At 39.2% G+C, this 13,260-nt stretch overlaps 1 protein-coding gene across 1 annotated transcript; it reads left to right on the top strand.

Annotated features, from left to right (window-relative positions):
- Positions 1–46: 46 nt before the first annotated feature.
- On the top strand, positions 47–13,260 carry LOC311302811 (interleukin-17 receptor D). The gene is made up of 12 exons (XM_084428874.1): positions 47–275; positions 4,998–5,082; positions 8,037–8,195; positions 8,432–8,550; positions 8,977–9,100; positions 9,249–9,287; positions 9,378–9,523; positions 9,727–9,801; positions 10,017–10,083; positions 10,352–10,501; positions 11,101–11,273; positions 11,979–13,260. Exons 1-12 carry the CDS (start codon positions 159–161, stop codon positions 12,492–12,494), a joined length of 1,770 nt encoding a protein of 589 aa, XP_084285000.1. The 5' UTR covers positions 47–158; the 3' UTR covers positions 12,495–13,260.

Below are 13,260 nucleotides of genomic sequence, written 5' to 3'. Positions count from 1 at the left end.
TTGCCTACCTCCTCCCTTCCCCTGTCGTTCCACCCCCTCTGCTTTTACTCAACTGATCTTTAGTTCTTCAAGAGACCTGTAATGGCTCGTCTGCTTTGAGGACATAGCTGTGTTGGGGTTTGAAGACAGTTTTCAGTGTTCTTCAGGCAGGGAGCGGGATGTGGCCACCCACACTGACCCTGGATCTGCTCCTGCTGGCCAGTTTGTCTCTTGGCGCCCAAGGTGAACGAACATCTTACAGACCTCAGAGTTGCACGCTTGAATGCATCCGCTGGGTAAGACTTCATACTTTGACTTCTAGTTGGCCGTATTAACATTTAAGGAATAAGCGGTACTGTTTTTATTCATTTTGCAAAGCATTAAAGTCATTATGTAAATACAAAAAACTATATATATATATATATATATATGCGTGTGTGTGTATAAGTATATATTATGGTATACACAATAAATGTTTTGGTCATGGTTATGCAATTGACCATAAAATAAATAAGTTGAAACTCAAAATTCTCCAATGAGACCCAACTGAAAATCTGGATTTTAAAGTCTAATTTGCACCTGGAAATAAGGGTTTAGGATATATATATATATATATATTTTTTTTTTTTTTTTCATAAAAGAAGGTAAAAGTGTATGATTTCTTGGTCACCCACCTTGGTTTTTTTGCCAATTCATTACTGAAATTCTTGTAGGTATACTAACTATGCTGGATTGTCGCCAAGTGTTCCTCGGTGTGTGTGTTTGTCTAGAATCATCAAGGAATTTCTTAAGATCAGACTGATCTTAATCTGTGTCTTTTCTTTTTGCTGCTGTGGTTCTCTCTCGTGCTTCTTTAAGATGTTTTGCCTTTTCACATATCTGTTTTTGCTTCAGGTCAGGTACATAAAGTTTTTTTTTTTTTTTTTTTTTGCAGTATCTGTCTGCTTTTAGTTTGATTATAGCATGAATCATGGTATTTGTACATCTAAGTCAAGTCACATTTATTTAAATAGCACTTTTTATAATGCAGACTGTTTCAAAGCAGCTTTAAAGAGATAACAGGAAAATAATGAAACAAAGTTTGTTTCCAGAAGAAAATAGCGTCACAGTCCAGCTTAAGTAAGTTCAGTGATGTTTTAATTTTTGTTGTAAAAAAGTTATTAATTTAGTTCATTTATATATATATAGCCACTCTGGAGAAAACCGTGATGTCATCTTCCAGCTCAGTTCAGTTCTCATATAATGGTGTCAATGCAGGCAGAAAAATATTATTGTTGAATATTAAATTAAATGTTAAATTTAAAGTCCCCAACAAAGCAAGCCAAAAACCAATGGCAACAAAGGTGAAAAAAGGCGAAAAAGGCGACAGTGGCAAGGAACCAAACCGAACGAACAGTGTATGATGATTCAGGCAGCATTACAGGTTATCAGAATATTATCCAGTTCCATCTGGTTGAAGATCTTAGTCATCACGCGGGTATGAAGACGAGTTTGTTAAGGATCAGTGCCGATGGCTGTCGTGTCAATGAGGCCTTCACAGGGGAGAGTCTAGTTGACACAACCTCTGCTGACACTTCAGGGATGTGTTGTGGTCGTGTTTGCGCAGGTGCACCATCTGATCTGGATACTGAAGGCTGATTACAGTAAACCTCGCAATAAGCAGAAAGACTAACATTAGCGCAGATGCCATTCTTCTTATGATGTAACGAGTACATCGGGTGTTGTACTAGGTAGACTAGTAGGAAGTGTTCCCAGTTCCGGCTGACCTAATTAATGCAGCCTAATAATCATTTAACTGATTTGAATAATAGGAATGTATAATTTTCTATGTTTATGGCAGGTTAAAGAGATGTGTTTTTAGTCTAGATTTAAACTGACAGTGTGTCTGCTTCCCGGACAATGTTAGGGAGACTGTTCCATAGTTTAGGTGCTAAATAGGAAAAGGATCTACCGCCAGCAGTCAATTTGATATTCTAGGTATTATCAACTGGCCAGAATTTTAAGATCGCAATAGATGTGGCTTGGCCAGCACATGTCTGATCCTCGGACCACCAACACTGGAGCCACCTCAGGGGTGCGTGCTGTCACCATTTCTCTACTCACTGTATACCAATGATTGCACTTCCAACAACCGTTCCATCAAGCTGATTAAATCTGCAGACGATACCACCTTGGTCGGCCTTATTAAGGGCAACGACGAGTCTGCTTATGGGCAAGAAGTGTCTCATCTGGTTGCGTGGTGTGATAAGAACAATCTGGAGCTTAACCAAAAAAAGACTGTGGAAATGGTGATAGATTTTGGCAGAGCCTCCGCCTCTCTTCCACCCCTAACCATCATCACAAACAACCTGAAATGGTAGGAAAACAGTTCCTCCGTTATTAAGAGGGCTCACAGTGGAATGTTTTTCCTAAGGCAGTTAACCAAACTGAACGTTTCCAGCTCTGTTCGGTCTAGGTTTTACAGAACCACTGTGGAAAGCCTTCTTTCAACATCTATTACTGTATGGTTTGCCTCAGCATCGGCCCAGGCGAAGAACAGACTGCAGCGCATTGTGCGCACAGCAGAGAGGCTGACTGGACAGAGGCAGCTGTCAATCAATGACCTGTATGAGGCCAGAGTCAGGAAGAGGGCAGCTAAAATTGCTGCTGATCAGTCTCATCCAGCAAGTGACATTTTTAGGCTGCTTCCCGCAGGAATAAGGTATAGGGCGATGAGGACAAGGACCTCACGCCATCTCAACAGCTTTTTTCCACCATGTCCCCACCACTTTTTGCCAGGGTCGATATTGCCCCCACCACTTTTTAAAACATCTCGCGGCACGAATGTACCAATTCTACAAATAAATAAAACATCTCCAGTAACTGGCAGAGCATTCATTTCGTTCGTTTTTTAAATAAGAGACGGTCTAGAGCTGAAATGTGTTTTTTAACCCTCTGGGGTCCTTCGTTTAACAGTCACACTCAGGACCTTCGGGTCCAAATGGACCCGGAGGGCGGGATTAATATATATATAAAAAAAAAATCTTTTTTTTTTTTACTTGTTTTTTATAATATTTTTTCTTTTCTTTTTTGGTGTTTTGAGATAATTTTATGATTTTAATTAATATTTATGCAATAATTATGACCCATTTTTTCCCATTGAATATAATAGACATTTTTTATATATGTATTTTTTTATTTTATTTTTATAAAAAAAAATGTGTGTGTGTGTGTGGTTTTTTTTGTACTCTTGATGTTTTAGAGATTCACCCCTTCACTGTTGAGTCCTTTTATTCTGCATCCTGGCTGATTTGTAGATTGTATGCACAAAACAATTCTGTGTTTTCATATTTTTGACAATTTCCCATTCATTTCCTATGGGGGTCATTTTTGACCAAAGAACAGAAGTGTGACGTGCTTGGATCATGACCCCAATATTTTTTGTGTGTTCACATACCTAATACCATAAAAGTCACCAAGTTTCGTAACATTCCGATGAAGCTGTGATTTTAAAAAATTCAAAACAGATTTTTGTAATCTGAATTTATTAGTGTGTATGTGTATAAAAGTGTGTGTGTGTGTGTGTGTGTGTGGATGTGTCTGTTTTGCACTCTTGATGTTTTATAGATTAACCCCTTCACTGTTGTGTGCTTTTTTTCTGGATCGTGGCTGATTTGTAGATTGTACGCACAAAAAGACTGCATTTTCACATTTTTGCCAATTTCCCATTCATTTCCTATTGTGGGTCCATTTGGACCCGAAGGTCCTGAGTGTGACAATTTTTTTTACAACCACTTAGACTATTCAAATCCTGTCCCCAATTTTTTTGGTTGTTCATATACCAAGTACCAACAAAGTCACCAAATTTCGGACCATTCCGATGAAGCTATGATTTTTTACATTTTTTTATTTAAACGCTTCGGGTCCATTTGGACCCGAAGGACCCCAGAGGGTTAAATCAAGTGATCAAAGTGCTCGTTGCCGCTGCGATCAGTTGCGCGGATGCAGTGTTTTCTCGTGTGGCTCGCGCACACGCCGCACTGTCTTCACTCGGACGCGCGCTTCAATCCGTTGCGGATACTCTCTATTCTTTCTGGTGCAATCACAAAACATAATGCACACAAACGTGTCCCTGCTTGATATACAACCACTGATGAACATAATCTGTTTTGATGAGGGGAAAAAAAACTATATGAGAAAAAAAACCTATACGAGTGCGGATTAGAACCCAGAATCTCTGACACGGTTGGCGACAGTTCTACCACTGGACCATTAAGGTACACATTATTTAATTAGGCAGATGACACTGACAACATATATTAGGCTACATCTCATTAAACAAAAAATTAAACCCCATGTAGCCTACTATTTAAATCGATTGCTTGACTTCGTAATGTTATTGTACATATATCTGAAATAGCATTGTATTAGCAACCCCGTCCCCCACCCCACCTCACCCCACCTGTCCCACCCACTTCTTAAAACAACGTTACGCCACTGCATGTGACTATGGTGGCTGGTGTCTCTATTTTCACGTTCCGTGTAATAGAATCGCCAATAACTAGGGCACTTTCAACAGGATTCTCAGTGGGTGTTTCACTGAGTGGGGTGAATCTATTTTGTTATGGTAATCGGAACAGAACAGCGGTGAATGTCCTGCGACTATACCGTCTCACAGTCACCCAGTTGCCCTGCTGCACGACCTCTACTGCCGGAACCGAACAATGTACAGATTTCGCTAAGCTAGTCGCATCCAAAGCATTATCTAAAGCCCTTGCATTCTTACTATCCTCAATTAAAGTTTGGATGCTTGTCTCTAGTTCTGAAAGTGCACAAAGCCAAGTCCACTCTGTGTTTTAAATAGCAAATTTTATTATTTCTAAGTGAAAAGTTAGAAGCAAGAAATCTGGCCTTTTGTACAAAGGAATTTACAAGGTCAGTGTTACACATTTGATTAGTGGCCTAGAAATGGTGCAGAATCTGTAATATTTCATATTTTCCCAGTTTTTTTTTATAAAGTGGACAATGTGTATTTTCAGGGAGACCCAAGATGTGAATACTGCAGAATCACAGCAGACGATGTGCAAATATCTCCCAGTATTCCCTCCTCCAGCCCGTTTGGAAGTAAGTCAATTTTATTGTATATGTCCAGCACCCCCCATAGACCTATAATGATACAATATAATCCAGCTCTGCCAAAACCCAATGATCTTTATAAAGGTTCAATAAGTTAATGAAATAAAGCTTCATAGCTTTTGATCACTAAGTAGGAGTAAAGGGATCGCTTTCAGCCAGTGAAATTCATTTTCATTTAAACTTGTAGATGAACCACTGCTCAAAATAGACAAAGTGACTGTGAACGTAGTTGATGATCAGTGCATAAACAACTCAACTGCAAACTCAACTGCTGATGAGTTTGAAGTTTTACATTTCTCAGGATGATAGGCTTAAGGAGAAAAAGCTAATTTAATAGTTTCTTTAAATGAATCAGAACTTGATCAGCAATGCAAACAATCTAGCATTAATTGATGCGGCCTTTGCATGCTTTATGCAGCATTTTCCATCCACTGCATCACTAAATGATAACATGATAACATAAATGTGTTTGAATTTGCCTTTCACAGCGATCAGTGCTGACATTCTAAAAGGATAACTGACATCTTTAATTGCTCATTTATTTAAAACTGCTTGTACAATCAGTGACGTTTCAGGTTGCGTGATGTAGGATCATTACTTTCTCTTGTTTTGTTGGATTAAGTTGTTCTGGTAATTTCACTAAACAAGACAAGCTGTTTTGCACTAAATTGTTTGCAGCAGTTCCAGGAATTACTCATATTTGGCTTTCCTTGAAACAAACTATAATCTGTATATGTATGATTTTCCATTTTCAGCTGCTTTCCAAGACATGCATGTTAGGATTTTATATCAAAGTGCCTTTCTCTTGTTCTCGGATGTTTTTAACTTTGTCATCTCGAAGTTATCTAGCTTTTCGACAGTGTACCTCATGTGTAATGAAAACCATTTTAAAGGGGTGGTTGATTATGATTTAAATTTTCTAACTTAATTAGTGTGTAATGTTGCTGTTTGAACATAAACAACATCTGCAAAGTTACAACGCTCGAACGCTCAATGCTCAAAGGAAGATATTTGCTTTTAAAGAAATCTTTTTTAAGGACTACAACAAACGGCTGGTAACACAAGTAACACAAATGCAATAGTATGTCACTCTGTAGGCATCTTACAACAGTTCCCACACAAGCGATTTTATGGATTATCATGACAAAATATGCTAATCAAAGACTTGAAGATAGTTGACTCCACATCAGCAACATAAATTCATCAACTAACCATTCAGAAACGTCCTGTTGGATTCTACATTTTGTTACTTCTTGAGTCTCTCTATCATTGTCTGACTAGTTTAAACGTAAAAGGCAGAACAGTTTCTGACATTTTAGTGCTTGTCTGTGTGAAGCTGCTAACACACATGAGTTCTTGAAGCTCCGCCCTCTGTGCCGGGAGCAGCAGCTCATTTCCATTTAAAGGGACATACACGAAACGACGTGTTTTCACTGACCCTCAAAAAGGGACAACTTTAACCTGTTGTAAAAAAATATATATCTGTGTGGTATTTGGAGCTAATACTTCACATACACACTCTGGGGACATCAGAGACTTATTTTACATATCGTCACCTTCCTAAAATAATTGCCTAAGTCATTTTTCAATTATTGGTTCAGTTTTTTGTGTTTTCTGAGAAACTTGAAAAAATGACTTGGCCAATTATTTTAGGAAGGTGACGATATTGTATAAAGGGGCTTTATGGAAAAGGGCGCTTTAAGAATCATGTCAGGCACGAATAGCTCATTAAGATAACAAGAGCTCATTTAGTGTAAAGGCCATTGCACACTGAGTCCGAAATTCGCATCCGAAATTTTCGCACGTAAAAAAAAAAATTCGACCTCACGTTATGTCAATCATGCTTGCACACTGTCTACGAAACTTTCGTCCGTAAAAAAAAATTCGGATTGGGTTCTATTTTCTGCGTTTTTCGCATCCACAGCCAGTGTTTTGTGAGGTTTTTTTGAAAATTCAGAGCCACCGTACAAGCGAACGACAAAATCCAGAATGACGTCTGACAAGTTGATACACTTCGTCTCGCAGCACAAGTACTGTATGAAAAACAAAATGCGGATTACAAAGACACTGAATAAAATATAACCTGTATACAGCTGTTCTCTGTCTGCCCAGCGCTTCTTCCGGCCGCGCGCGCGTGTGTGTGTGTGTGTGTGTGTGTGTGTCCGTCCATAGACATAGGCCTACTGCCAGTTTCTGTTCAGGATCGATTGGTTCACGGAAATTGGTGGTCTTCTTTTTAATATGTGGCTCCAGTATCGCTAGCAAAGCATCAAACTGTTCCACTGACATTCTGAGGTAAATTTTGAATCGTTTGGGATAATTTCGCAACTCCTTGATAAGGAGGTGAAACTCTCCTTCCTCTCGGCGCAATCTCAGGATTGGATGGACCCAATATTTCCTCTTTCTTTTTCTCTTTTTAAGAAGAAAAAGGGCAACAAATTCATCCTCACTGCTTGACAAATCCATTTAGTATTTTTTGCGTTTTTTTCCGCAAAGGTTTAATAAATACGCATCGGACTCAAGGCCTATTTATACTTCTGCGTCGAACTGCCGCCGTAGCTACGTCGTAGGCTGTGTGTAGCGCGTGTACCCTACGGCGTACCCTGACGTGCACCTCTCCAAAAATGTAACAACGCGTCAATTCTACGCGGACACAAGCGCTGTGATTGGTCTGCCAGAACCCCTCCCTCGGGGTTTCACATGCTCCCTAGGTGCGCGTCAACGTGGACAACGACACAGAAGTATAAATTAAAACCAACACGTTGCCTACGGCGTATAGGCTCCGGCGTGGGTCCGACGCAGAAGTATAATGAGGCCTTCAGTGTGCAAGGTTTCTGTGCGTGACGAATTTTACTGCTGACGAACACGAAAAAACGCATACGAAAATTTCGGACTCAGTGTGCAATGGCCTTAACTGTGTGGTAACTCCTCTCTTCGGCCAGGTTGCGTACCTTGGCCTTGTCACTCTTTTCTAGGCCAGGAAACCCCAGAGGTCTGCCAGCATTATGTTCAAGCACCACAAAATATTCACATCGAGTTTGAAACCAATAAAGATCCAACATATGATACCATTACTGTGTCATGGAACCCAAGCCAATATGGTAATGATTGTCCGTCAGTCTGTCTGTCTGTCTGTCTATCTGTCTGTCTGTCTGTCCGTATGTCTTTCCATCCATCCGTATGTCTTTCCATCCATCCATCTATCCATCCGTCTGTTGTTCTATCTATCATCCATCATCCATCTATCCATCTGTCTGTCATTCTATCAATGTCTATCTGTCTGTTGTTCAATCTATCTATCTCTGCATCTGTCTAATTATTTGATTGATGTACACAGGTATTGCATTCTTGCGTGGATTTCAAGTAACCCTTCAGGCTCTTGGTGGATCTCAGTTCTCATGTCAGCTCTTTCTCCTGGGTAGCAATCTGTCCCTCACCCCTGCACATGCCCATCGGGTATGTACAAATAAAAAATAAAAAAAACACTACAACTTAGTACATAACATGTAACATGCAAGGTAGCATCCTAGCATAGGGGTGGTGTGGCGCAATGGATAAGACACATGCCTTTGGTGTGAGAGACCCGGGTTCGAATCCACTGTGAGACACCAATGTGTCCCTGAGCAAGACACTTAACCCCTAGTTGCTCCAGAGGCGTGCGACCTCTGACATATATAGCAATTGTAAGTCGCTTTGGATAAATGTAAATGCATCCAATGTCATTTTATTCTTGTTTAAATAGTGTAATATATTTTCAAACTATAAGAAAAAAAAAACTTTTTAAGAACTTACTGTTTCCATATTTATATAACTTTGAGTTACCATGTACTAGTTCCTGAAGTCATGAGATCATGTAATGTATTTTCTTGATGGTTTTCACAGGTCTATCACTCAGATCCCTTCACAAATCTGTCTCTGGATAGGGAGTATGCCGTGACTGTCATGGCACTGCCCGTCCCTGAGCGGTGGGACCAGTCCTATGAGAAGAAAAAGTTTTTCACACGCAGTAAGCGCTTCCCTTTTGATTTAAAACAAACCATGTAATTCGTTTGATAGTCATTAACAATGTCGACAACAACTTGCACCACTGCACATTAAGAGAATCAGTTGACAAATGCTTAAGTTGTAATAAACTTGACAATGTGTGTTTTCAGCATGTCCTGAAAAAAATGGTCTTGAAGAGTGCAAGAAAGGTGAGTGTCTCGTGTCTTCTGTGTTCCTGTTGATCATGGCACATGGTCCTCAGATGTGTTCGTTCATGTACGTCATGTCATTCATTATAGACTGGTATCCCAGATACGTCGAGGTACACCAGGAGAACCGGGATGTTTATGTGACCTTTAACCTTGCACCTGAGAACTTTGAAGTCCGTCAGTATTTTTCATCATGTTTCGGAGGGGGGCTACGAAATTACACGAGCATCAAACCGGTGGGTTTTAAAAAAAACATATTTTAAATAAAACATTGATAACAATGTCTATAATACAGACTTAAGAATACTGCTATTGTTGTTATTTAATCAAGTGTAATATGAATCGGTGTTATTTAAGGATCATTTAATTAAATATGAAATAAATATCATTTCTCAAACGTTTACCTGCTAATTAAATCAGAATGTTTGCTGATGTCCAGGATTTCAGTCTCAACAAGACACATCACACATACCGTTTGCAGAATCTCCAAGCAGGAACAAACTACACCTGTGAGGTGAGTCTTTATTCTTCAGATTAAATGGGTGTGTGTTTGTTTAGCTTTCTGTATTATTGAATGAGAGATCAAATTATGTCAGGCACACAACCATTCAGACACATTAAAAAGGATGTGCCAATAGGCTTCAAATATTTGCTGTAACTCTAGATACATATCCCATATGTTTTTAGTTTTTCTTATCACATGTTCAGTAGTATTTTTCTTCCCTCCAGATTGCTGCTGACGTCGTGGATGCAGTCAGGAAAACATTCGTTGTTGTAGTTAAACATAGCTCTGAAGGTAAAGTTGAACTGTCAAATCAAAAAAGAACACGCTTTCAGCAAAAACTGATTTGAACTCTAAGGAAATGTTAGAGATTATTGTACACACTGAAGGCATTTTTTTTGTTATGTGTACAGTGCTTAATTAGCCTTCAGTGTGTACAGAAACTGCGTGTGAAGCAACATGCCAGGCAGCTTTTAAAGAGGCAACACCCATTGAAACAATTACGTTATCAAAGACTTCAGTGCCATAATCGGTTTGGTATTTTTACTCCTCTCACGATCAGGGCCATCGACCTCACACTTCACAGAAAACCCTTCACTGATGGTGCTCTTGTCCGTGGGAATCCTGCTCGCTGCTACCGCAGTGCTCACCTTCACCGTTGTCAACAAGAAAAGATTGAAGAAGAAAAAAGTCCAGACCAAAATGAGACCAGGTTCGAGTTTTATAACAAATCGATAAAAGATTGTTCTTCATTAACATACTGGTCAGTGATAAAACTGCTGAGCAACACATTGAATGTTTTGTTTTCAAAGCAGGGCTATACATTAATTTGCGAAGTTTAAAAGGTGTTTTTGAGAATGCCAATGAAAGCTGGGTGCACAGTGTATGATTTATAATAGTCCGATTCCTTTACGACTGTTGCTTGTCAGACTGTATGAACATGATCCCCTCTGTGAGCCATGTCACACTGTAGGATCTCAGTTGGCATTAATGTCAGACTGTACAAGTCAAGGCGCGTTAAAAACGGACGCATGCGAGAAGTTTTGAAGTCCGTGACATGTTCAGGGACTTGTTGAATAGGTGATTGTCGTGGGAGAAGTCTCATTACAGGATTATACATCAAATCAGAATTTTGCCTGTGGTAAAAGTCATTAATTGTGGCTGTCTGCAAAGATGTCAAACTAGTGATCAAAGACTTCAAATTTTGCCCTAGGATCTGAGTAAAACCGCTTGTCTCAGACGGCCTAAATCGTACAGTGCGAATGTACGTTGTACTAATGGGCAATTGTGTTGTTATTTCCTATTTGTCAGAAATCATCGAACAGTACTATGACAAAAAACTGGGTGAAGGACAGTGTGTTTTGCTGGACAAAACCACCCGCCCCCCTCGGCTACTGATCTGCTACTCAAGTAATGATGGTCCTGCCCACGTCAGAGTCGTGTTGCAACTGGCTGCTTTTTTGCAAAAGCACATGGCGACTCAAGTAAGTGTATTAGGATTAAATCAGACAAAGCATGCTGAGAATATTTGTATTATTTTAAGACTTTGTTTCCCCATCCATCTTTAAAGGTTCGTGAAACTCTTAAAGCATTTTGTTGGAGATTATTAGACATTTCATGAATTAATTGGAATGTAGTGTATTAAAAAAATCACATCGCACATTATTTTGAATAATTTTTTTTGCCATTTAGCTCTTTCCAGTGTTATTTTACTATTGTTTATGCACTCTTATAGTATTTATTAATATGTTGAATTTGCTTTTATTTGTATATTTTTCACTTTTGATTTAAATTTAAGTTTTAGTAATTTTATATTGTGCTTTTGTCATTTTCTCATAGTTTTTTAATATTTCTAATTATCTAATTAGTTTTAATCAACTTTTTGTACGTATACATTTTTCAGTTAATAATAACGGTTTTTAGGTTTAGCTAACAATAACAACACTGGTCCATTCAGTATTAGCGCAATTGCGACTGGTACAAATCCATGGATAACAGTCATTAGATTCTCCACACTGGTCATCAGCATCTCATAAAAAAAGTATTAATATATATAAAAATGTCTATGTATTTAAATAGATAAATAAACTACATTTAAAAATGTATTTTTAATGTATCCATGAATTTAAAAAAAAATTCTATACGTGGTTATCAACTCTTTATCTCTTAATTATCCTTTTTCTGTTTAGGTGCATTTAGACTTGTGGGAGGCCTTGCACATTATGGAGGAGGGCAGTATGGGGTGGCATTGCAAGAGAATGAAGGATTGTGACTTTGTGCTGGTCATTTGCTCCCGTGGTCTCCATCAGAACCAGTCTGAGGAAGAGGAACCGCTGGAAAACACCACCTTAGCTACTATTTCCATGATCGGAGAGGAGCTGTGTCGTGCCAAAGCGTTGGGTCAAGACCTCTCCAAATTCATGGTGGCCATATTTGAGTACTCACAAGAGTCTGATATCCCAGCGGTACTAGGTCTCGCTTCAAGATACACCCTGACTAAAGACTTACCTTTGCTCTTCTCCCATCTTCACGGAGTGGCTTTGCAGAAGCCTGGAGTTTACCTACAGGTGGAGAATATTTTAGAAAGTGGGTTCTGTAAACTCCCAGCCGGGGCTGCACTACAGCTGGCCATACAGGAGGCCAAGGCCCAGTTTTCTGAGGAGCCGACTGAAGAGGAACATGTACGAATTCCAATCATTTCATAAGGATCTCTAGAACTGCACCGATAAATGCACTCGCACCCCAAAATATTGTACAAAATATACTTCGATCTTTTTCACAGTCATACATAGCCTTTCAAAGTATAAATTCATACAGTACACAGCTGAGTACATAGTGCATAGTGTGTCATTTGAGATCACACGTCAACACCGTCTATGGTCAACACGTGTGGATGTCGATTTTTTTTCTTTTGTTCTTGTTCCGTTTGTTTCTTTTCTGACTGTGAAACAATGGTCCAGGCCAGTGTTGCCATCTTGTGGGCAAACTAATTAGTGCAAAAAACAAAACAAAACAATTAATTAGCCTGCATCCGAAATTGCATACTCTTTCTCGTACTTTTTGAACAAGTAATTACTTCACAGCCGCTAAAAAAAGTATGTTCTATATAGTAGGAGTTTAGTATGTATGTGTAGTATGTTTAGTATGAATGTAATCCGGACTTACTGCATTCCATGTTGTCATTATCATGTGACATACCAAGTTCAGTTGTGTTGCTTCACTGCCATTTGCAAATCCTCCTCGTGGCCTCATGGAATAGTAAAGTGTCCATCGTATGCACACTTCCGGGTACTTTTTTGCCTTCTTTTATTAGTACTGTGAATTCAAACATACTTCTTTTGTCACATACTGTTACTGTTACTATAGTATGCGTACATTGTATGAAATTTGCCTTACACACCATTTACGTATTTCCTAGCACATGGGGTTTTCCAACTGGGGTCTAGAAGAGAGTGCTAGGGGGGTCAGTGT

Source organism: Rutilus rutilus (genome assembly GCF_951802725.1).
Source record: "Rutilus rutilus genome assembly, chromosome: 13".
Lineage (NCBI taxonomy): Eukaryota > Metazoa > Chordata > Actinopteri > Cypriniformes > Leuciscidae > Rutilus > Rutilus rutilus.
Note: the sequence above shows the minus strand (reverse complement) of the source record. Positions and strands in the feature narration are given on the sequence as shown.